The sequence below is a fragment of the Haliotis rubra genome, unplaced genomic scaffold, assembly GCF_003918875.1.
Source record: "Haliotis rubra isolate DU_JTF1 unplaced genomic scaffold, ASM391887v1 Scf544, whole genome shotgun sequence".
NCBI classification, from domain to species: domain Eukaryota; kingdom Metazoa; phylum Mollusca; class Gastropoda; order Lepetellida; family Haliotidae; genus Haliotis; species Haliotis rubra.
This window is the reverse complement of record NW_025767240.1, coordinates 1-27,025: the sequence shown is the minus strand read 5'-3', so window position 1 is coordinate 27,025 and position 27,025 is coordinate 1. Positions and strand designations below refer to the sequence as shown.

General features: G+C 44.7%; 1 protein-coding gene across 1 annotated transcript; it reads left to right on the top strand.

The window, feature by feature from the left end:
• Window positions 1-2,244: 2,244 nt before the first annotated feature.
• On the top strand, window positions 2,245-23,879 carry LOC124253544 (proline hydroxylase buaE-like; the record flags this gene model as incomplete). The annotated part of the gene is made up of 6 exons (XM_046687347.1): window positions 2,245-2,415; window positions 20,804-20,925; window positions 21,241-21,307; window positions 23,052-23,165; window positions 23,438-23,531; window positions 23,791-23,879. Coding segments are annotated over exons 1-6 (657 nt in total), but the record flags the coding sequence as incomplete, so codon positions are not given.
• Between the last annotated feature and the right edge of the window lie 3,146 nt (window positions 23,880-27,025).

Genomic DNA, 27,025 nt, shown 5'->3' with positions numbered 1-27,025 from the left:
GCAAGGGGATGAATTAGGGATCTGACATTCCTACTGAAATGAATCCCGAAAGGTCTAACTGGTCATTATTACGTTAATTTGTTTTGGCAGCTGCCTGAGAATGGCAATTACGTACTTATTGATTTGATATAACATAGTGCAACAGTTTAAGGGATGTAAAGCCACGACATTCTTGTGAAAGAGTGAAGTTATAAAATACCAAGTGGGGATGGTTTGTTTGTTTGGCATTCAACAACACTGAAGCTATATAACTACGTGTGTATGATCAACCTTAGAATATACAAAATCTATGATATCTTTCATGAGAAACAACCCACGCCGTTGGGGCTCGTTGACGCACTATATATTAAGTAATGGAGCCTGACCCTCTCACAAGGTCGCCTCGTCAGACAAGAACAGATTGCTCAGGTCCACTTTCACACTCAGAGAGGCGATGACCTATTTAATGCAGTCGATTTGAGTGGCTTGAATAAATATTCATGAACGATGAAATTACTGTCGCTTCACAACATACTTTTAAGAAGTAGGGGTATCGTGAAATACAAACGTTAGTAAAAGTTTTAAAGAAAGGTAAGCGTTTCTGTGAGAGGCATTTTAGAAGTTGTGAAGATGAAGTTCTATGGATAGTCAACTTCTTTATTGCAATGGAGTGCTACACGTTGACAACAAAATCCCAGAAAGAAGAAGACATTTTATGTCTGTAAAACACCAACCATCCTTGAGTTTGCTTTAACACAAGCGTGGGGTATATCCAAAAATGTCCATAGAACACGTGAGCAGATAGAAGTAAATGTCCTCGAGAATATCTGTGTACCGCTCACTGTTCATATTCCTTCAAATACACAGAGGGCCGTTGCCCCTAACACAGATATGCAACCCCACACGTTATATTTCGGACTGTACTTTGGGCGCTCATACAAAGGTTTTTCAGTTTGTTTGGTCCAGAATTTCAGTGTATTAGGAAACAGCCACACAGAACTTTCATCTGAGAAAATCACATTGTCCCAGTTAAAATTTCTATGCTATAAGCACCAGTTCGATCTTCGCTCCTTTTGTTCAGGTTTCATGATCGGTGATGGAATTCCTCGACTTTTCTGCCTACCCATTGCATGCATCTCAGTTCTAATTGTCTCCTTACAGACAGCCACAGTTCCTCTATCAATCATATCCAGCCTTAAGTTTTCTAAACTCCTTCGTTTGTTTTTAGAAACAAGAATACCAAGCCTCCTCCTGTCACCGACAGTCAATTTTCTGGGCCTACCTGCGCCTCCCTGGTGCTCAATGCCATATCCATTTGCAATATTTTTCAAACCACGATAAACAGTGGACAAAGGGATGCCTGTTCTACTTGAAATCACTTTAGCTGATCTGATGTCCTTGTTATAATACTCTAAAATCAACTTCCTCTTCTCTAAATCATCCATATTGAGGATCACTGAAAATGTTGTCTGCTAGCAAGTAAACAGAGGGGGATAACTCTTCACAAACTAATGAAAAAAGAATTAACGGAACTGTCTCTCTTGAATGAAACCAAGCACTTGATAGCAGGTCAAGGTTGTTTACACTAGAAATCAAATTAAACGTATTCCTAAAATTTTCAATAATTTCTGGTCATACTATATGTATCAAACATTATGAAGTGATTTAAATGACTGTACCTAAAAATGGAAAAAAAAAAAATCTGATTGATTCTTCTTATCATACAGTCATGATTAACAGGATTTCACAATTGTATCTGTATAAACTTGCGCTAGAGCTATTGCCAGGTTGAAACTGGCAAAGTTATCATGCAGTACACTGCGTTCTGTGTTACTGATTAGCATACTGGGAACAGGTTCCAACAAACCCACAATATTGGCGTTTGATCCCGTTCATCAGGGCGTCTTTAGTCAATGACAAGGGTACAGGATCTACGAAATCGAGCGTAAACGGTAAATCAAGTCACTACAAGTATTCATTGGGCTACTGGGTCTGCAAGAGGAGTTGGAGAGACTCCCTCTAAACTAAATTGGAAGACTCACACGGCGTTTGCCTCGTCAGCTGTGACTCAATGTTTAACAAATCGTTGCGATATTACAAACTACTCCTAAAATCTTTTGAAATTCCCAATACGACCATTATTATTATGCACACGTTTCTAGAAACTAATATATTGCAGAGCTGTAAAGATGTAGGTCAGCAACAATACACGTGACTGCCACGTGACTTGGGTAAGGATTTAATGGGCAGTCTAAACGGGCCACTATGGCGGCGTCGGCTATCCCAATTATTGACTTCCAGAAGTACGGACTGAATGTTACCGACCCCAAGTCCGTGACGAGTGACGTCCTGGAGACCACGGCCAGGGAGATATATGATGCCTTTAGTACAACAGGCTTTCTGTACCTGATTAATCATGGCATTGAACAAAGAAAGGTAAACTGCATGTCCTGTTTCTAATGTATTGTGGACCATGTCGAGATGTTGTAGTCCACGGGCAGGCCCAATTGCGCCCGTAGTTTTGCTATTAAGAAAGGTAAACAACATATTCAGTTTTTAATGTATGTACAATGTTGAAATGTTGTAGCCCTAGGAATGGTCGATGTTTTTGCTTATAATAGTTACCTCCCTTAGTTACAAGAGGATCCGTTCCGTCATGGGTCCGAATGAAAGGATTTGAGGTTTAACTTTCTTTGAATAGCAACATAATGCTGTCATCCATCACACATTTAAAGTGTATATTGATAGAGTCCAGTACGTATCCTACATTCAATGTTCATGTATTGAAACAGAACCGTCATCTATTGCTGCAAATCTGAGACGTTTTGCCCGTTAAATTATAGCGAATGGTTAACAACAGTTGTAACTGCGTCTGGAAAGACCCTGTTGACGAGGTTATCCGGGATCAAAGCCCGCCTTACACTTGTTATATTATACAAGTAGGTCACGCCCTGATGTAATCGGGTGTCTATAATTCCACTTGTACCTATCAGTTGTTGACTTTTCAACTAAAGATATGTGTCTTGTAAGTGATAATGAAGTACCGTGTTTGTCTGACAGTATGGACTGGCTGGTGTCGGGTGTGTGAGCCCCTTGACCAGATGTGTAATCTTTCATCATGTTCTGGCTTGTTTGGCAATGAGCAAGTAAATAAAGTTTTGTGAATATGTGTCATTCGCAGCACGTTCATGCTGTCACATGTTTCTAGATAGGCATAACCCGTGGATAGTGGATATTCATACACTACAAGTCATATCTCATCCATGCAATGTGTATATTAGTAGTATATACAATGGGGGTTCTGGACCAGTTCCAACCAAAGCCTCTGCAAAGCCTTATTTCACAAGTAAGGCTTTGGTCGGATATAGCTCTTGCTACCATTACCCCTACTATAAAAAGTTTGGGACGGTAGCGAGTACGAACGCCCAATGTACGCGCTACCGGGGACATGGGTGAAGTATGTTGGTATCCTGGGATTGCCGCTATGCCGTGTTGACAGGAGGTAACACTGTGCCGTACGGTATGATCAATAATTCTTCTCTTACAAACCCTCTGCCTGGGCCATCCCTCAAGTAGTACAAGTTAGGCTCGTCGGCTTTCATGTCCACTTTATCTATGTTGTAAGTTTTGATTGACCATATTGGGTCAGTGGCTCGCTTACGGCTATCACCCTCGTGTTCCCCAGGCTGGTATAGATACCTCACTAGGGCCCTATCTGGTATCTGTTTCTCTTTCCCACGCAATGGAGCAGCCGACTCTGCTACTATTGATTTTAGTTTGATAAGCGTCTGCGGTTTCTTTCGGTGAGGCGGGTGACTTCATGGTTGATTGCCGACACCACCTTAGGCAACCTTGTGACCCATTCAGTCGATCGTTTTCCCAGGGTGGCCATCTCCCTCGCATACTGATGCCCGAATAAGCGCTCGGCTAAAGTCCTATTAAATCTCTCAACTATGGAAGCGGCTGCGAGGCTCCAGCCGTGTCCTGACCTTTGTATCGTGTTTGGTTAGCAGTTGTGACACGGCACCCATGAACTCCCGCCGGGGTCAGCTTGCAGCTCTGTTGGCCACGTCAGCGGACTGCGTTTGTATATGCGTTCGAATCCTCTGGCTACCTGGGCAGAATCTTTCGTGGTCAAGGGCTCGGCTTCCTTGTAGCGACTGGCTACGTCCACTACGGTTAAGGCATACTTGTACCTCTTGTCGTGGGGTAGGAACAATAGGTCTGCCTGGTGAACGCTATTAGGTATGTTAATACCGAACCTCCTTCTAGGCACGTAGCGTGGTGCCGGTAAATAGATCTGCCATAGGGCTTGTTTTTCAAGCCATGCTTTGGCCTCCTCCGGGGGTACTCGCGCCATTTTAGCCAGCTTATCTACAGCGCTAGCGCCTTTCCAGTATCCACGTGGGCTATAGTAAATAGCCTCAAACTTTCTCTCTTGGTTCAATTTTCTCATGTCCATACGCGTACGTGTTTATCCCATCAATAGCTATCCAACGTTTAGTATCCATAGGCGACAGGGACGTCTTGTTTATTGTCAGTCCGTATATCTTATGGCCATCACTTCTAAGTGTGTTCATTTTATGTCTAAAGGTACGGGTCTTGAACAGGGCTTCCTTGAATCTGACGTGTTTGATGTGTTGTTTAACCACGTACTTCTTAACCCCCTTAGCCTTCCGGATCTCACTATTGTCGGCCTTCAGGATGGAGTACATCTTAGGTCTCAAACCTATGTACTCGGCTATGGGTGTGCCCGCGCATTCGTCCTTCATCTTGCCAAGGACCTTTTTGTTGATCGTGCTGTGTAGGGTATGGTCCTTGGGGTAGTCGCTGGTGTCGTACAGGTGTATGTGTTTTGCCATGTCCTCGTACACGTCCTCTGTGTGTATATCTAGCAACAAGGAATCTGTGTCCGTGTACAGCAGCTCACATCGATCACTGTATTGCTTCTTGAGCTGGTTGTAGTAGAAATCATACATGAGATGTTTGGATAAATCGAGGATGCTCATCCCCACGTAAACAGGCCGGTTGAATTTTATGTGGCTTTTCTTCATGTGTAGGGCAACTAGGTCATCGGTGAATATCTTGCTCCGGTTGAATGCCGGACTGGCTATCAGTTTCCTGAGTTTTTCCTCCTGCTGCGATCGTACGAGTTTGACCGTCACCCGTTTTCTCAGGTTCTCCATAGTCTTACCAAACACCGAGTTGTTCATGAGCTTATACAAGTTCTTCTCAAAGTCACTGGCGGCCAGCTTTCGCGGAGTCCGTGTTCATTCTGATGTAAGGCTCCATCCAAGGACTTTGGTCAAACTTCAGCACCCTATGAATTTTGGTCAGTTTCATACCCAACGACAGGTACAGCTGCAGGTTGCGATAGTGCACGACGTACTTGGTCTTGTTCATCAAGTTCGGGACGAGTTTTCCACCGAGCCAGGGTGTTCTCACATAACAAGTCCGCTGATAGTCGGACATCCAGTCTCGGCAGACCATCAACCGTTGGGGGCCAGGGGTAGCTGTTTTGTGATGTGTGTAATGCCTTGGGGTATTCCAAGTCAACCTCGAGGATATAACCTTTGTTCTAATCTGGTGCGATGCTCATAACATCAACATGTGACACCCATTCGAATCCCCTGTGGGTAGATACTGGCTCATGGCCCAGCCATTACAGGTTGTTGGCGTCGAGGTAGAGAATGTGATTGGTTGGCTTGCTAGGGTCGTAGCCCTTCACGTATTGATTATTTGCTTTCGCGTATCGTTTGGTTGCCATGGAGATCCTGCCTCGCAAGCCTTTCTCAATGAATAGGTGCATGTCATAATCCGTAAGCAATTCCAACTTAACTCCGGTCTTTTTCAACAATGCATCCACGACAGACCTGGGCTGGTGTAATACCATCGCGAGGGTCGAGTTTATACTGCTTGAAACATGTCCGCCTAAACGTCTCAAACACGTCGGCTAACAGCAGTACATCTGTCCTCAAGTACAGGTCGTGATAGTCACCCAGATTCTCACAACCCAGTTTATTCCATACGTTAATCGCGTGCGAGTAATCGTCTTGGGATATTGCCGAGTCTGTCAGATTGCTGTAAAATTCTCTGATGGGGGGTAGTCTGGTCTCGGCGAACTTGGCCCAACTATCCATGTACTCATAGGGGTACACACCCTTCCTCATAAGCAGGGGTCTAGTCTCGGCGTCTGTGTATCGATCGGTAATAGGGAAGGTATCATTGGCCTTGACCAGACTGTCTAGTGAAGACAATAGAAATTGTACTGAATCTATAAACCTAAGACCGTTTAAGCTGAAGGAGATGTATCTCTCCATGTTGTTGGGGATGCACGTTATATTACCATCGATTTTCGCGATGGCCTGCATGATCAAGTGTGAGTCATACCCTCTCAAGTTGTGAAAGACAACGGGAATGTTTATTGTCTTAGGGTTGATTCTAAGCTTAAGGTTACACGCGCTGTGAGCGGCGCCTCTATACTTACCGGTTATGTGGCAGTGATCTCTCACCGAATCGCCGTTAAGTGGTGAGTCACACACGTGACAGTTAGTGCTACAGGCGTGAGCTAGCCTGTCGGCTTGGGTCATACGCATGGGAGCGACTCTATACAGTGCGTTCCTAATAATTTTTTCTTCCTCCTGCAAACACTTAAGAAACCTTTCAGCTGCGTCAGGACCCCTATACACTACCGGGCTTTCGTTTCCCCATCACATCGGACGACCACGTATCCAAACCCACAGGCTTCATGCTCTTGTGTTTTGAGTGTGGTTGGGGTACCAACAACCCGCCTGTGGGGTTATCCCCAAGAGCCGGCGGCAGCCTCAACAGGTTTGACCAAGGCTTCAAAGTCGGCGTATATGATATAAGGCACAGACATTTGGTTCTTGTGGTTTGCCGAATTTTAGGATATTGTCACCTTCCTTAGGCATGTCGACCCATATAGCCGTCTGCCCCACACCTTGACAATCCTCCCGGTGGGATTCTAATAAATCAGCTCGTGTGAAGCCATGTAGGCACCGTTAAGCAGAAGTGGGTCTTTTCTCTGTGTGCCGATTGGTCATACAACAGCCTACTAAAGTGTTTTATCCAAGCGTAGTGGTACTTGTCACCTCGCTGGATCATGAATATATTGATAATGCGAGGGGGGTTCCCCCCCTGTTGGGATTTCCCCAATGCTGGGCTGACTCTGTGTACTATTGTTGTGTTACCTTCGTGCCCAAAGACATTTATAGCTAGATTATTCTGTTTTTCTATTTTAGTTATCTGGGATATGGGGGTGGGTTCATCTATACCATCCCAGTTGAGCCCATCGTCTTGGGGATAACTAGAAGGCCTGTCTGAATGAGTGTCAGCTGGAAACAAGGCTGACCTGATAGCTAACCTCAGGCAATCGTCTCCTCTATTCTTAACGTTTACCATGGCATGTTTTTTTCCTATAGTAGGGGGGCAAGTCTAGGTATGACCCGCCTCTGAATGGCACGTAGTTAGCTATGTCTAGATAGACATTATCGATTTTATCTACAGCCCACCCGGACCCCAGGTGTGTGTAGCGTTCTAGGTATTCCCGTATCTGCTGAAAACTGGTATCAATTGATGCGTCAATGGTCTCTGTATGCGTGGCAACCTCTTGTTTACCTCGGAAGTAAGGCTGAACGTACTCAGTGACCCCAGTGGGGGTTAGCTTATCGAGCGACATTTTCACTGTGATTTGAAATTTGATACTTCCTAGACTGTTTAGTTCCTGGTTTATTTTATCAGCTATCAGAGGCTTCATATCAGTAATGTTTATATTCCTATCAACTTTCATGCGCCAACCTCTCAAATAGTTACCTACAGCGCGCTCAGTGGGTATGAACTGTAGGTCAATAGCTCTATTCTGCCGTAATAGTTCTACAAGCTGTGGTTTCCTCATTCGGGAATACCCACCTAACCCCAAATCACGTGCCTCGGCTTGTAATTGTTTTACAGTGGGAGGTTTTGCTACAGGGGTATGTGATAACAATGCGACTAACCCGGCTCTCCCCAGGTTTGAATAACCTGTGTGCCCAAGCTGTTTTGCTTGAGCTTTTAATTGTTTTACCGTGGGAGGGGTTTGTATGTTAAGTAATTTCAACAAGGCTGGCTTCCGCATTCGAGAATACCCAATAACACCTCTCTGCCTGGCGACCCGCTTAAGTTCACCAACAGTAGTCATAGTTGCGTACACATCTATGTAGATCAATGTCTAATTGGGCCACAGTAAAAGTGAGGTAGCGGATAAAATATAGTGAGGCGCTCATAAAATCAGAGGGTTATATCCTCTCCGTCGCCACAATCAACTATTCTTAGATGGGCCGTTTCAACCCAGTACTTACACTGTTGGATATAGTATTCCTTGAAGTTGTACATGTATTCCTGTATACTTGTAAAACAATTGATTTGGTATTGAGTCGTGATGCCCCCCTCACATGTGAAGGGGCGAGTATACTTAACACCCTCCTTAATCCATGCCACTCCCAATGTGACCTGAAATCTGAAGCGTCCCCATAAGTTCAGTTCATCTTTGAATATGTTTTTGATCAGAGATTCGATACCGGGTATACTTCCCCTGGGGTCAATTTCCACAAACATAGCTATACGTAGGTGTGTATAATCTCTAATTGGGGTCTATCTTGAGAAGTCGCCTACGTTCTTTTATGTAGGCCTTTTTATTCTCGTAGATGAGGTGATGTCTGACTACGTTCGCCCCGTGAGCTTTACATAAGCAGTAGTGCCCTTTAACCCCTATGCCACACACACACACAACACGCGTAGTTAGGGCTTCCCATGTGGAACCAACAGTACCCCTGAGTCCTGCATTTCCTACCACAGGTCTCGGTCTTCCCCATAAGTATGTATTCGCATCGGTATGGAGCAGGTCTCATGTTTAGCATACTTATATGAGTACTTAGTCTAATTGTTTACGCAACCAAGCGCAGTCGCTGCTATACCCAGCGCTATGAAGACCAGTTCACGGTCCATTTGTCCCTTGGATGGTGTGTAGTACTGGCGAGTGTGGGTTTATTGAGTGGTTGCAACTGTTTACCTGTTAATAAGAAGTATTCTCTGGCTGCCTCGTCGACATCGTGGAATGTTTGAACTGCATGGTTTTCGCGCCTGAGTTGTTCGTTAATGTAATCGATCCTCTGGAGGCGTTTTTAGCGATACTTTCGGTTAGTGACCTGTAATTTTCAATAGCGAGATTATGTCGCTTCCTTTCTTCCTGTATTTCAGCCGCGTGTGACTCTCGTAGTTTCGAGAAGAGGAAATTACTCCCGGAAAATGCTAGGGCATTTACTAACGCCCCACCGACCATCATGGCAATCGTAGCCATCCTATATTTACTTTATAATATTTTCAGGTAGTATCCCTTGTTTTACTAGGATGTCTTTTGTAGCCATCGCCATACCAAGGTTCATTATAAGCATACCCATATCCTGCAAGTTGAAATCTAGCTTGATAGTTGGTTGTTAAGCACCATTTTGGTCAACCGAGCGTATCCTACGGCTAGACTGGCGACCACTGTGGCGTGGTATGCGTCGTTGACGAACGTTTTCCCCTCAGACATTATGTATATGATATAAAATATTAAATTATAACATGATATGTGGGTCGACCTCTAATTGTGGGGGAGGGTCTCCCTCCCCGGAATCCTTGGGATTCCTATGTCGTGTATATAACCACGAGATAACCACGGCAGCAGTTACGCCTACAGCCAACAATAGTCGAGACGGGTGAGTCACCCTAATCATTTTATGTTGGTTACACCACCGTTTTTTACCGGCAGCTACTCTCTTAGGATTCTTCTGCCTGGTTACTGTCACCTCCAGTTGGGGTGGGGTTTCCTCCCTGGAAGTTTCCTCTAGTAGTTGGGGTTCCCCCCTGGGTGTTTCCCCCCAGGTGTGGTGTCTCCTCCTGTGCAGCATCCATCTATACTATTATTATTATTTTTCCTCTCAAATTGACAATGCTTTGCCGTGATAATCGCCGCCGTCACCGGGGCTAACAACATACCGTATTTGTGGTACAGCTCGCAGCTAATAGAGCTCAAGGCGTGTTCGATAAAAGGGTCTTTCTCGAGGTCTTCCCACAGGTAAAGTCGACGCTCCGGGGGGATAGGAAGGAAGTACGACGCAATACCAGTGTATATCTGGGTCATAGCCGATCCTATTGTTTTTGTCATTTCTGCTCCGAGCTGGGACTCGTATCTAGCATACAGTTTATCGATTTCTTCGGCTGGCATTTTGTGAATTTTATCGGGAGTGTAGTCTCCAAAGTAATGTTTGGCTTTGCCACCAACAGCCAACGCCACCAGTTTTTCTCGCTTGTCATCGTCCACCTGTGGTATCAACAGTTGCTCTAGCAATTCCTCACACTCCATCTTATAATGTAACAAGTAAGTTTTAGTTTTAACAATATAATACCCGATGCAGGCAAAACACAGCGAAATGAAGGTTAAGTTGCACACGACAAACACTTCAAATACCATAGCTATACTTAACATTGCTTAGCTTTGCTTAGCATTTGCTTAGCATTTGCTTAGCATTGCTTAGCTAAAACACCCTATAGGTCACGGGTTGGTCTGTCTTGAGCACTAGCTTAGCGTGTTTAGTTTCAGCGAGCTGTTTCTTCACCCGTTCCGTTCTAATTTACTCATCACATCGTTCTCTCTCAAACACTCTTCGAACGAATCCCTGTCCTTGCAGTGAAATAAGGCCACCCATCGCGTCTGCTCCTGAGGTCTTTCAACACCGAGTTGAACTTCTGCGTTAGCACCCAGACGCTGTGATTTGCGTGTCGGCCAGAGAAGGCCAGGTACGATAGCATGTCTCTCTTTTTTGTTATCTCGCGATTAGCGCTGCAGTCGTCTAGTATGAACAGTGTCGACTCCCCTTTAAATTTCTCGTGAAGAGCTTTCAACCAGTCCTGCAGGCGTGTTCCCGGGTCGACTTTGTGTACGTCCGGGTCCGTCATCACCCAAGGTCTTTCCGTGTACGTTTTATTCATGCTCAGAGTAGGGCACATGATAACGATGTTGTCGAACACATCCCTGTAGTACCCCTCCAACATATCCAACACGAAAACGGTCTTCCCACAGCCAGTCTGCCCGCACACTATGGCGCAGTGTGTGGCAAATCAGTAGGCAACTGCCTAGTAGATGGCTTGCACGAATCTCCCATTGTCTATATTAAGTTGTGCGTCCATAATAACTTATAGATATAATTTCAACTTGCCAGCGGGTTGAGCCTTCTTGGTAATCTGGATGGTTATACCCTCACTACCGTTATCTATACGGCGGCCGCTACCGTGCAGTTTATCGTCATCCGTGGATCGCATGTCCAACCACAGGGCGTACTTGGTGGTCAGGTATTCACCGATCTGCACGGAGGATAGGTTCAGGTCCTTGGTTATGTATGGGTGTTGTTTGATGGCCGGTAGCTTTTTTTATCTCATCCCACTGCTGGTATGGCCTCATACCATGACTGAACAGCTGGTTGGGCACGCCCTCTATGGTCACTTCCACCTTTTCAATCTCGGGGTTGAAAAACTTCTCGCTGTCCCTCCGGAACGGCTCGTAATCCTCCACTGGGACGACCAGGATGCCTTTCATCGATCGCGCCGGCACGTTCAGGTTGATATTCCACACAGTGTCGCTCTTATCTCGCACGACTGATCTATGCCTCAGTATGCGATCGTACAGGATGGCCATCTTCCCAGAGTACTGGCTTCGAACCTGCCTGGCCAGCTCCGGGCTAGTGACCATGTCGAACTCCAGAGAGATGTTGTCTATGGCGTAACTGGCCTCATCACCGTTCGGCGTACGCACTACTTTGCTGTAGTCATTAAACGTTAGCTCATATTCAAGCCTATCACCCAGCGCGGCCTGGTAAAACGGTGCGTGTCCCGTGAGCAACTCGAAGTCGAGCGGCACGCAGAACCGGTTCCCGTACGCTTGAGCGATGGCCTTTTCACCGTCCGATAGCTTGTCTAGCTGGTCTTGCGTGAAGCTATACCCAATGCGCAACCGGGTCGATTTGCTGATACCCTGGTACGTCATTGACACGTTCTCCCTCGCTTTTCCAGAGATCCCCGTAGCAGTGAAACACGTCGCTGTCGTCGATGCTCAGCACCTCGTTACCGCTGATCTTGATGGTGGTTTTCTTGATAATAGCTCGACCTACGTTCCGCACTAGCTCGCGTTTGTCGTTGGTGGAGGTCAACGTGAGGTTGAACGCCAGTCGAACTGTGCCTGGTACAATGAGGTCATTCTCGCCAAGGTTTGGGAATCTAACCAGCAGCGTTTGATTCTGGTCTATCTTGCTGGGATTGTTGGTGATGGTCACCGACTGGCGCACGGCTCTGGCACCTAGAGGCTCTCTTGATCTTCGAAAAGGATCTAGTTTTCTACCGTACATTGTTATATAAATGAAATATATAAGTTTTAATACTAAATAATGGCTGAGGACATACCTATGGATGATATGTGGGATTATAGTGCCCAGGCATTCGAGGATGACACCTCATTCTCGCAAGGCAACGAACTCGTGAAGCAGGCCGCCAACGATTATTACGATAGTTTAAAAAAGGATAAAAATTACGTAGAGCCGTGGGGGCGAGACTATAACAAGTTTTTTGTCGATGGTAAAGGCACGCTGCGGTTGAAGGCTCACCCGGAGATCGACCTTAGGAATAAAGCGCGCAGAGCACGCTTGCCTTAGCAACACTTTCGGCAGTCGCCATGGGAGTGACTTTATCCGTGATGAACTAGGCTTCATAGATTACGGGGCGCACGGCCTAAGATTCCCATTCAAGATCTGCAAGACATCAGGGGCGCCACATCGGATCAAGACATGACTGATAACATTGAAAAGCTGTTGGCCACCTACCATAACAAACCCTTACCCGGGTTCGAATTTACCGTTCGGGAACTGCGGGGGCTGGACATGGCCATGCAAACCATTCGCGGACATCTCGTGAAAAACACGGCCAAACTGGACGCGATAGACGATCATATCGCCCATGAAAAGGCCAAACTTGGTGAAACCGAGGACGAGTCTCTGAAAGCCACCATCGAGGAACGAATACGTAATCTGGAAGAGGAAAGGAAGACCCGGCTGGAAACGGCATCCTCCTTCCGAGACCAGCTTCGATCCCAGGTCAGCCGTGTGCGGGAAACCATTGATCGAGTCCTCTACCAGGACACCACGCTAGCTGACAGGATTCGGATCCTGTTCCGGGAGCAAGGGATCACCATCGCCAGCATTCTGACTGCATTGGGCTTCATCATATCAACCCTGGTGGTGTCATTGAGTGGGGGTACCCCCACACCCCCAAGTGGCGGCACACCACCAAGTGGTGGCGTCAAAGCCTGGATAAAAAAACTAGGGGAAACCCTGGCTAAACTGGCTGGTAAGGCCGCCGAAGCCCTGCCTGGCATCCTGGGTAGCATCGTCTCGTGGTTGCTGGGTGCTTTGGCTAAAACTGCCACGTGGCTTAGCCAAAACCTGTGGGCAGCCATCGTCGCCGTGGCGGGTCTGGTGTACGTAGCGGCTAAGGAATTTTTAACCAAATGAGCCCCAAAGCTACCCCACCAACCACCATAGCTGTTTTACGATCGATGTGCTGCTGATTGGATTGGGGCTGTGTGTGTGTTGGTTGAACCCTAGGCTCCGGGGGTGGCGCCACTATACCCGTTTCACCGGTTGTGGGTGGTGGGACGTGGGGGACGTTGACATCGAGGTTGACACCCAACTTTTGGTCCGCCGTGGCTATAACTATTTCGTTGTTGTAGCCCACCACTTTTTTTACTCTCAATTGCATATCGCTCGGAGCCATGTACAACCCCACGTCGAAAACGTAGTCGACTTTCGACCTGGCATATTCCAACACGTCTTGGTAGCGTTCGATGGCACTCGGGAGATCAACTGGAGCATTGATAGTATCCTCAACGTTAACAACGAACTGTTTCTGGGCATCGTAAGCAGTCCCCTTACGGAGGATGTTGGAACGCGTTTGCGTCTGCGCACCCAACAGCGCCCACACGTACGTTCGAATCGAGTCGTTTAACCTGATTACCCGGCACGAGTAAACCCTTTTGACGTGTCAGCATGAACTTTTCCAGTCATCCGCTGCCCCCTGCTCAAACTTCCAGACTCTGTAATCCTTACTGTTGTCGAAAGCCATATAACGGTCATCCCACTCGTTGGTTGTGAGGTGATGATACGACTCGTATCCCCATTCCTTCAATTTCTCGCTGGCTTCCACGAGGTGCATGTTATGAACGATGGGGATACCCAACCCGTGGTTCGGCCCCGGCAAACGCCAATCCGTCTTCGGGTTTAGTTCGAATTCGTTACAAATACGTTCGTAGGCCCGTCTATCGTACTTGTTGTTTAATGGGTTCCATGCATTGTCCTGTGGGACGGAGCACTGATTTCTTTGAGGATACGCCTAACCTGGTAGTACGTGGAGCGTGAACACAGACTGACTCAGCGGTCCCCGCCGAGTGTCGGTCAATGTCACACCACACCCCGTTGTAGCACACCACATGGCGAAGTTGAGTTGATTCTGCCAGAACTGCATCGGGTTGTTGAACCAAGCATGAACTACCTTAGCGTTAGTCACCGAAAATTTATACTTGTCGAACACATCTATGAACTGGGCGTCGAAATACAACCCAGCAGCGACCACGATCTTCATGGGTGAGAAATCTACGTCCAGTTTAGGGTAAAACACTCCAGGGGAGTACATTTTAAAACTATTATATAATGAGCATATATACTCTAACATGTACATAACACTTCCAGGAATAACGAGCGGTGAGGCCGTTCAGCTGACGCACGCGATCGATAACACGTTGGGTCAACTCGAAGTCGCACTCTGTGATATCACCTACCTACCGCAATGGACTAACATCAACGCCAGCAACAATAAGCTGTTCGTCAGTGGGGCTCGCAGCCAGATAACTGACGGCTACTACAGCGTGTGCTCGCTAAGCGACGAGGTCTTCAAACCCCTGGGAGCCGAACTCAAGATGAACGACTCAAACGGTACAGTGGTGTTAATCAACAACGGAAGAAAGTCCTTGAGACTCGGTCGACCATTGGCGAGGACACTAGGTATGTCGCCTGACGAGATAAAACCAACAACAACCGTCACAGGCATGAAGTTACCCGACCTAGTACCGTACCGAGAGCTGTACATTCATCTCGGTCAGGTGAGCACAACGTACAACATTCAAGGGGGCCACCCTTCCACTATACTGAGAGCCGTACCTGTGAAAACGGAGAAATACAACGACGGTAGAACGGAGTCGTTTTCACCGCGGCAGTATAAGAGGTTGACTCAGGGCAACATACCTGAGCTGATAATATCGGTGTTAGATATAAATCATAATCCCGTCAATATAGGATACCTCAGCTTAACGCTTCACATAAAATGACCAGCGCACAAGGGCCCGGGGTGAAAAAATCGTCAATGTGGGGATCTCGACCTCGGGGACACCACAGCGGTTTCGGCCTCCCGGAGTAGATGGCACAATGGGTTCCATGCGCCTTACAACTGAAAACAACATTTACAAACGCGTTGAAGTCCCCTCCGGTGGAGCCCTAGGTGATATGGTAGATACCTCAGGGCGGTAGTCAACACTAAGTACACCCTTGTCAACACCGATGATGATAACTGGATAATATACCCATCGTTCGGGGGCAAACTGTTCGACTTAGACGATGTTGAGAGCACTACCGTCGCCCGAAACAAACCATATACCCTCGTCTTCACCGATGATGACAAGTGGGTGTTATTACCCGATAAAGTCGACTGGTTTCTCAATATTAGGCTCGGCTCCCCCTACGTGTTCACGGATAACAAAGACAACCACCTAAACAAAGTCGTGAACAACGGAACCCTGCTCGTGGCTTACGTCCCGACTCAGAGACGTAGCGTAGTCATCAGCCCACTCAACAGTATGGCAGCCCACATGCTATCGAGTAAAGCGGGCATACAAAACGTGACATTGCAGTTGGTGTCTGAATTCGAAGGCGTGGTCAAGATCCTAGAGAGTCTACCAGCGAACTCAACACTGATCATCCAAGTCTACCTAGGGGAACCATCGCGGGATAATGTCGAAATCGTGAAGGGGGTCAAACTCCGGTTGGGGAAACAACACCAGTATCAAGTTTGCAACGTTTACGTGCGGGTGGGTGTCGACTCCAAAACCAGTCTTCAGGGTGTCACCGTGATCGTAGAAGACACTATATCACTAACCAAGATCTTCCTACCCGACAACATACACTTCATGGGGGTGAAGTGCACCCCTGAACTATTATCAGAAAACCAGTTGGAAATTATATCATAATAGTATTATAGCAATGTCTTGGATTCACCCCAACACTACACTTAACGACTTAGGGGACACGGAGGGATTCGATCAGCCTGGTGAGGAAGGTGGCTCATACGTCCTACACTTGAAAGACAACGTGTATAGGCGGGCAGCAATGGCCGATCGATCAAGCCCACACTGGGGAGGAAGGATTCGATCAGCCTGGTGAGGAAGGCTCATACGTCCTACACTTTAAAAACGGTGTGTATAGGCGGGTGGCAATAACCGATCATCTACCCAAACCCACACTCGGGGACCTAGGAGGTATAGAGGGATTCGACCAGCCTGGTGAGGAAGACACCTCGTACATCCTACACTTTAAAAACGGTGTGTACGTGCGGCGCCTACCATTTATAGAACCCAAATGGTTGCTCAACATGACCCTCACCTCACCTTATATCTCGTTAAACAAAGATAGGGAGGTCTCCGAAATTAGGAACAATGGTATATTGTTCGGATCTTTCGTTCCGAAGTATACTATAAGTGCTCAACTAATGGGGGATCACACGGGTAACTCGTTAGTTACTTCAGGCTCGTGGGATAAGTTAAAGTTTGACGTCCCCAATTCCCAATTGGACCTTATGAAGATGAAACCAGGCTCCACACTCGCCATAGAAGTCTACTTCATTGGGAGTGATCCTGTACAACTACAATTTTACCGGGGTGATATTAAGCTATGGGCAAGAGGCGACCAAATATAATCGTATCATCATACAACCGGACCCCTCAACGGGTTCTATAACCCCCTCAATACACACCTTAGAAGGCCACCCCCCTTAATATTTATGTGTTCGCAAATTTACCTATTTCCCTCTCCCCTATTTCCCTGTACAAGAGTCTAAGACTTATAAGCTTCAAATACACTGAGCAAACAGTAAATAACGCACATTTTAAAGATATTTTTTAGAATATATTATATACACACAGGATGGGGCTGTACCCAGTCGTAGAGGAAGTAGCTAAGACACTGGAAACCGTAGATGGGTTCCGTTTGAGGCAGTTATGTGATGTGAAACGCCAACTAGAACAAGACCGCGACACGCGGAAAGCACTATGTAAAAAGTACCATAGAGCTTTCAATATCGTGGACGGGGCTGACACTGCCCTTATAGTAACCAGCATGGGCCTAGGGGCGGCAGGTGTTGGGTTATTAGCTACCATCGTGGCTGCACCTATAGTGCTAGGCATCGAAATAACAGCTGGGGTGGCAGGGGTGTTAGGGTTGGCGCGCTTAAGTTGACATCACGCAGACTGCATCGTAAGGCATTGAAACACGACGAGATCAGGGTTCTGGCTGAAGCAAAGCTGAACACAGTAAGTGAGCGTATTTCCACTGCACTCACTGACAGTAAGATCTCAGAGGAGGAGTTTCGTTCAATTCTATCTGAACTCACAAAATATAACAAAATGAAACAAGAGATTCGATCCAAGTCTCGTAAGTCTGCTATCAGCGAGGATGAGAAAAAAAAGTACATAGAACAGGGAGTACAAAAAGCCCGGCAAGCCTTTATTACGAACACCAAAGAGATTATAGGCGATTCACATTAAACTGTTTCATCGAGGTAAACGTGACATAGCGGCACAGTGTTACCTCCTGTCAACACGGCATAGCGGCAATCCCAGGATACCAACATACTTCACCCATGTCCCCGGTAGCGCGTACATTGGGCGTTCGTACCCCGCTACCGTCCCAAACTTTTTTATAGTAGGGGTAATGGTAGCAAGAGCTAAGGGTCCGACCAAAGCCTTACTTGTGAAATAAGGCTTTGCAGAGGCTTTGGTTGGAACTGGTCCAGAACCCCCATTGTATATACTACTATATTGATACAGTGCCGTCATATCTCACCCATGCAATGTGTATATTTATACAGTGCCGTCATATCTCATCCGTGCAATATGTATATTAATACAGTGCCGTCATATCTCATCCATGAAATGTGTATATCAATACAGTGCCGTCCTATCTCATCCATGCAATGTGTATATCAATACAGTGCCGTCATATCTCATCCATGCAATGTGTATATCAATACAGTGCCATCATATCTCACCCTTGCATGGTGTATATCAATACAGTGCCATCATATGTCATCAATGCAATGTGTATATCAATACAGTGCCGTCATATCTCATCCATGCAATGTGTATATTCATACAGTGCCATCATATCTCACCCTTGCATGGTGTATATCAATACAGTGCCGTCATATGTCATCAATGCAATGTGTATATCAATACAGTGCCATCATATCTCATCCATGCAATGTGTATATCAATACAGTGCCATCATATCTCATCCATGCAATGTGTATATTCATACAGTGCCATCATATCTCATCCATGCAATGTGTATATTAATACAGTGCCATCATATCTCATCCATGCAATGTGTATATCAATACAGTACAGTCATATCTCATCCATGCAATGTGTACATCAATACAGTGCCATCATATCTCACCAATGCAATGTGTATATCAATACAGTGCCGTCATATCTCATCCATGCAATGTGTATATCAATACAATGCCGTCATATGTCATCAATGCAATGTGTATATCAATACAGTGCCGTCATATCTCATCAATGCAATGTGTATATCAATACATTGCCGTCATATCTCATCCATGCAACGTGTATATTCATACAGTGCCATCATATCTCACCCTTGCATGGTGTATATCAATACAGTGCCATCATATGTCATCAATGCAATGTGTATATCAATACAGTGCCGTCATATCTCATCCATGCAATGTGTATATCAATACAGTGCCATCATATCTCATCCATGCAATGTGTATATCAATACAGTGCCATCATATCTCATCCATGCAATGTGTATATTAATACAGTGCCATCATATCTCATCCATGCAATGTGTATATCAATACAGTGCCGTCATATCTCATCCATGCAATGTGTATAATCAATACAGTGCCATCATATCTCATCCATGCAATGTGTATATCAATACAGTGCCATCATATGTCATCAATGCAATGTGTATATCAATACAGTGCCGTCATATCTCATCAATGCAATGTGTATATCAATACAGTGCCGTCATATCTCATCCATGCAATGTGTATATCAATACAGTGCCATCATATCTCACCCTTGCATGGTGTATATCAATACAGTGCCATCATATGTCATCAATGCAATGTGTATATCAATACAATCCCGTCTTATCTCACCTATGGAAAGTGTATATTAATACAGTGCCGTCTTATCTCACCTATGGAAAGTGTATATCAATACAGTGCCGTCATATCTCATCCATGCATGGTGTATATTCATACAGTGCCGTCATATCTCATCCATGCAATGTGTATATCAATTCAGTGCCGTCATATCTCATCCATGCAATGTGTATATCAATGCAGTGCCATCATATCTCATCCATGAAATGTGTTTATTAATACAGTGCCGTCATATCTCATCCATGAAATGTGTATATCAATACAGTGCCGTCATATCTTATCCATGCAATGTGTATATTAAGACAGTGCCGTCATATCTCACCTATGGAAAGTATATATTAATATAGTGCCGTCATATTTCAACTATGGAAAGTGTATATCAATACAATCCCGTCTTATCTCACCTATGGAAAATGTATATTAATACAGTGCCGTCTTATCTCATCCATGCAATGTGTATATTAATACAGTGCCGTCATATCTCATCCATGAAATGTGTATATCAATACAGTGCCGTCATATCTCATCCATGCAACGTGTATATCAATACAGTGCCATCATATCTCATCCATGCAATGTGTATATCAATACAGTGCCGTCATATCTCATCCATGAAATGTGTATATCAATGCAGTGCCGTCATATCTCATCCATGCAATGTGTATATTAATACAGTGCCGTCGTATCTCACCTATGGAAAGTATATATTAATACAGTGCCGTCATATCTCACCAATGGAAAATGTATATTAATACAGTGCCGTCATATCTCACCTATGGAAAGTGTATAATAATACAGTCCCGTCATATCTCACCTATGGAAAGTGTATATTCATACAGTCCCGTCATATCTCACCTATGGAAAGTGTATATCTATACAGTCCCGTCATATCTCACCTATGGAAAGTGTATATTAATACACATATCTCACCTATGGCCGTCATATCTCACCTATGGAATGGAAGTGTATATTAATACAGTGCCGTCATACTTCACCCATAAGAACAAAATACCCTCATCAGTCGACCATGCAGTGTTATATTCATACTTTGCTTGTTTCCTTCACGATGTTTGCCGTTGCACAAATCTTAGCGCTGCTCAAAGGTGACCGAGCTCCCATACCTTAACATAGGCTTATGCATTACGACAGTCCTAGCGCTAAGGTTGTTTTGTACAACTGTACACAGGTCGACTGTACACAGGTATTGTTATTCCAGGTCGATGCCATGTTCTCTGTATCCAACAGTTTCTTTGATCAACCCGTGGAAGAAAAAAGGAAATCTGCTCGAGTCCTGGCAGATCATGGTAACCATGGCTGGGTTGCCCTGGAGAGCGAATCGTGAGTCACCGAATAATTGTATCCTTATTTTCACTTCATTTATTTGGTAGCTCCGTCCATTTTTGTAGTTGATTTATTAATGAAATTAAATTTGATTTTAATTTGTTTACAGCCTGACTTGTTCGGAGACAACTAAATATCTGACAGATTCATTTTTGTACCATGTCCACTACATACTAAATTGGTTAAGGCAGATAACGGGAAAGGTTTCCTTTAGCCTTGTCCAAAGTCTACTGATTATAGGGAAGTTGCCGAGATCCATACCGTTCAAAACGGCTCAGTTCAGTGATACCTCTTTGTTTATTTCCCCAAAAGGTTGAATCCCGAGCGAAAGGTTGGAGATTTGAAGGAAGCGTTCAACGTTACACCCGGACATGATGGGGTATTTACGATTGTTTATTATCAGGAATGTGTATCCTGCTTGAAGCTCACCTGGCTGAACGTAATGATCTTAGGTCATGGTCTGCTTATCTGCAGGCATATACGTAAAGACTGCTCATAAGAAATCTCTTTGCTGAATCTTGGAATCTTTGTAACCACTATGGTGGCACTTGAACATTTCAAGACTCTTTTCAAGAATTTCAATTTTTATTCTTAGCATAGCCATATGTAAAATGTGTAACAATAACTGAGGATGAAATTAGATTTTCGTTTTGTCGGTGATGCACATGTAATGTTAGGAAGTTTATATTTATAATGTAATGATACCAGTATTGTTCCACACACTGTGCAGTATATTAAGTATACCCTGGTGATCACATCAAAAGTGTGTAAATAATTATAACATGTATATTATCTTGTCTAAAATGAATTTTTGTTTCACGTGATTGTGCATGGGCCGATGGCCTACTTGCAGAAATAAACTCACTCATTCATTATCGAAAAAACACCAAAAACCTATGGAAGCTAGATTGAAATTACCTTTTGTTGTGGTAGCTTTGAATTCCGATTGTACTGAAACCCGACGAGTGAGTAGTTTCTAATGGACTCAAGATATATCATACAACATACCGTTCTTGAGCAGTGATGTGGATATTAATCTATACTTGACGTTTGTACATCACAAGAAACTGAAACTTTGTGTGAGTGATCTATAAAGATCTATAAAGCGAATTATTTTAGCTCAAGGAGTTCAAATGGCGATGGGATAGCCTTGCGGTTAAATCGTTCGATCGTCACGCCTAAGGCCCGGGTTTGATTCCTCACATCGGTACAATGTGTGAAACCCATTGCCGATGTCCCCCGTCGTGATATTGCTGGAATATAAAGCGGAGTAAAATTAGACCCACTCACTCAAGGAATTCATCGTTTAGCGACACACTGTTACAAAACTTTCTTTTGCATCAAGTGTTCTCACATACACTTCATGTTGCTATTAAAACTTGGAAATTGTTTAAAAGTCTTCATATGAACCATATTTTGTAGCAAGAAAAGTGAACAGAGATTTTCAAACTTTTGAGTTCGTCGTCTAAGGCGCATCACTTCTCTGTGCACAGTTTCGCCCCTTGTGTGTGCCAGGAACCTATTACCATGTGTTCGAATCCCGGTTGATGCTGATCATGTATCTTGGTGTATCAGCATCATGTGGATTATAGTGTGTTACACCAAAGTGGTAGACAGTTACGACCTGCCTTGATTTGGCATTTCATCCACTATAAAGTTGAAACATTGTGATGTAACTGAAATGTGGTGGTTTACTCCACCCTCAGCTATAAAGAACACATTCCGACAATAGCAATCCCTTGTGAGTTAATACGATAAGTATTATTTTATGTAAGCAAAACAAACTATTTTCTTAATTATTATTCATGGGCAAGTCTTAGGTGATACATTATCGTTGGAAAAAGGAATTCTTCCTAAGTAGATTTTCGAAATACTGCCCTTGTGTTGTTATTCGCAGGGATATTAATTTGCTAAGTGATGTCATAAGTATAAAACTTGAACGTGTGGAAAAATGGTTTCATGTCAGCAATTCATGAAAATATCTGATTATTTTCATACCTATACCTTCAAAAACCTTAAGTTTTATACAGAGGTTCACGTACGGCAATTATCCTACCATGTCCTTTATACAGTCTCCTGCAAATCCCCCTAGGTGACACAAGAGTAAGGTTGGTCTGTTACAGCTGTGGCCGGAGAATCCTGCGGAATTTAAGTCCACGTTCGTGTCATTCTATGATGACTGCAGAAACTTGACAGACAGAATCCTTGATGTCCTGTCTATCAGCCTCAAGCTTCAGGTACGACATCCATCGTTGATTCATGAGGTGAATTATGCCCTGTCTACCGGTCTGAAATATGAGCCATTACATTTAAGATGGTCCTGCTTTTGAGGATAGTCAAGGTAGTCTGATTTCAGATTCAATTTTTCCACCTTTTGGGATCAGATTTCAGTTTCATGTTCCAGTATCGAATATTTCAGTTTCTGTATCTGTTCCAGAATTCAATTTGTTCTCGTAATTCAAGATCGCTATTACCTGCTTGAGTGTCTCAATTTCTCCCCGTGTTTTAGGATCGCTATTACCTGCGTAAGTGTCACAATCTGATGGGCAAGAAAGGCGGCGCCACCACACTGAGAAGTCTGTACTACCCCGCTCTGCCTGAATGTAAGGATTGTTCCTGTTCAGTGTGAAGTGGGTTGAACTGTTGCAATTACTTTGTATACAACGTTGAGGTGTGTTTTTCTGTAAGGGAGGGGTCTGGTTGTAGTTGTAGGTTGTAGGTTGTAGGGTGTAGGGTGTAGGGTGTAGGGTGTAGGGTGTGAATAATGAACTATATAACTGCATTTTCAAATATACAATTCTCTCTTACGAGTACATATGCAATCTAATAAATTACAAAGACTTTCCAATTCTGCATCTACAGCCGTAAAGCCAGGTCAAGTTCGCTGTGGAGAACACTCCGACTATGGGACAATAACACTGCTGTTCCAGGACGACATTGGAGGCTTAGAAGTAAGGTTCTCAGTGTGTTTCTGGACAAAAAACGACACGAACTGAGCATGACAAAATGAAACTATAGTGATGAATATAGAGAACAGGTAGCATTTTGTTCATTAAATAAATATTTCAGTTTGAAAAAAAACAAACATTTTAAGTTTCTTCCGTGAATGCTTTTTTTTCTTTTCTTATCATGATGTGGACATGAAGCACAACATTTAGCAGTCAGCCTCACTTACAACATGATACAAATGCAGCTGTTTTTGTCTTTTATTTCTCTACATATTATCTGTCAAACTGAAGCAAATTGGTTTTGCTATGTTTCAGCATCACCATCCCCATTTTATTTGACTTTTCATCTTGCTACCCCCCCCCTCAAAACAACAACAACAAAAAAACCAACCCCCACAAAAACCCCCAAAACAACAACAAACAACAAACAAAACAAACCCAGAAAATCGCGAAGTCTGCAATAAATGCGTCACAAACTTCAGGAAACAAAATATGCAAGAAACATTGTGTGCTTGAGACACTACCGGCCCCCGTTCAGATGACGTAATCATAAGGACATAACTTATGCTAATGTTTTCACTTATTCATACATGGTGCCATGGGTTCAAACTAAATACTGAATGGTCACACAAGTTTCAGCTCTGAAAATCTTGTACACAATGCCAGCTTGAATATCTGGGCACAATGTTGTTGAGAACATGAATTCGTTAGTGTTCGTATATCGCGTTAAAGTCAGTGTGAAAACATACAAAATATGATATGTTTCAGGTGACGAATGGTGATGAGATGTATGTGATATGACATGTTTCAGGTGATGAACACTGATGACATGTAGTATGACATGTTTCATGTGATGAACACTGATGACATGTGATATGACATGTTTCATGTGATGAACACTGATGACGTGTGGTATGACATGTTTCATGTGATGAACACTGATGACGTGTGGTATGACATGTTTCATGTGATGAACACTGATGACGTGTATGTGGTATGACATGTTTCATGTGATGAACACTGATGATATGTGGTATGACATGTTTCATCTGATGAACACTGATGATGTGGTATGACATGTTTCATGTGATGAACACTGATGACGTGTGGTATGACATGTTTCATGTGATGAACACTGATGACATGTGGTATGACAATGTGAGATGTTTCATGATGAACACTGATGACGTGTGGTATGACATGATTTCATGTATGTGGTGATGACATGTTTCATATGATGAACACTGATCACGTGTGGTATGACATGTTTCATGTGATGAATACAGATGATATGTGGTATGACATGTTTCAGGTGATGAACACTGATGACATGTGGAGTAGTATATACAATGGGGGTTCTGGACCAGGTCCAACAGAAGCCTCTGCAAAGCCTTATTTCCCAAAGCTCTTGCTACCATTACCCCTACTATAAAAAAGTTTGGGACGCTAGCGGGAAACGAACTGCACATGTCCACGCCGCTTAACTACCGGGGACATGGTTAAAGTAGGTTGGTATCCTGGGATTGCATCATCGTGTCGCTATGCCGTGTTGACAGGAGGTAACATTGTGCCGTACGGTACGAACAATAATTCCGCTCTTGCAAACCCTCTCCCTGGCCCATCCCTCAAGTAGTACAAGTTAGGCTCGTCGGCTTTCATGTCCACTTTATCTATGTTGTAAGTTTTGACTGACGATATTGGGTCAGTGGCTCGCTTACGGCTATCACCCTCGTGTTCCCCAGGCTGGTATAGATACCTAACTAGGGCCCTATCTGGTATCTGTTTCTCCTTTCCACGTAATGGAGCAGCCGACTCTGCCACTATTGATTTTAGTTTGATAGCGTCTACCGGTTTCTTGCCGGTGAGACGGGTGACTTCATGGTTGATTGCCGACACCACCTTAGGCAACCTTGCGACCCATTCTGTCGATCGTTTTCCCAGGGTGGCCATCTCCCTCGCATACTGATGCCCGAATAAGCGCTCAGCCAAAGTCCTATTGAATCTCTCAACTATGGCTTGGCTGTGATGGGCCCCTACCGTGCCACGCCTGACCTTTGTATCGTGTTTGTCTAACAGGTGTGACACGGCACCCATGAACCCCCCGCCCGGGGTCAACTTGCAGCTCTGTTGGCCACGTCAGCGGGCTGCGTTTGTATATGTGTTCGAATCCTCTGGCTACCTGGGCAGAATCTTTCGCAGTCAAGGGTTCGGCTTCCTTGTAGCGACTGGCTACGTCCACTGCGGTTAAGGTATACTTGTACCTCTTGTCGTGGGGTAGGAATAGGAGGTCGGCCTGGTGAACGCTATTAGGTATGTTAATACCGAACCTCCTTCTAGGCACGTAGCGTGGTGCCAGTAAATAGATCTGCCATAGGACTTGTTTTTCAAGCCACGCTTTGGCCTCCTCCGGGGGTACTCGCTCCATTTTAGCCAGCTTATCTACAGCACTAGCTCCTTTCCAGTACCCACGCGGGCTATAGTAAATAGCCTCAAACTTTTTCTGGTTCCGTGACATGTCTTGGTTCAATTTTCTCATGCCCGTACGCGTATGTATTTATCCCATCAATAGCTATCCAACGTTTAGTGTCCATAGGTGACAGGGACGTCTTGTTTATAGTCAGTCCGTATATCTTATGCCCATCACTTCTAAGCGTGTTCATTTTATGTCTAAAGGTACGGGTCTTGAACAGGGCTTCCTTGAATCTGGCGTGTTTGATGTGTTGTTTAACCACGTACTTCTTAACACCCTTAGCCTTCCGGATCTCACTATTGTCGGCTTTCAGTATGGAGTACATCTTAGGTCTAACCTATGTACTCGGTTATGGGCGTGCCGGCACACTCATCCTTCATCTTACCTAGGACCTTTTTATTTACCGTACTGTGTATGGCATGGTCCTTGGGGTAGTCGCTGGTGTCGTACAAATCGAGGTGTTTTTTCATGTCCTTGTACACGTCCTCAGTTCGAATCTCCATCAGCAGGGAATCCGTGTCAGTGTACAGCACTTCACACCTGTCGTCGTACTGTTTCTTAAGCTCGTTGTAGTAAAAGTCGTACATCAGGTGTTTGGATAAATCGAGGCCGGTTGAATTTTATGTGGCTTTTCTTCATGTGTAGGGCAACTAGGTCATCGGTGAATATCTTGCTACGG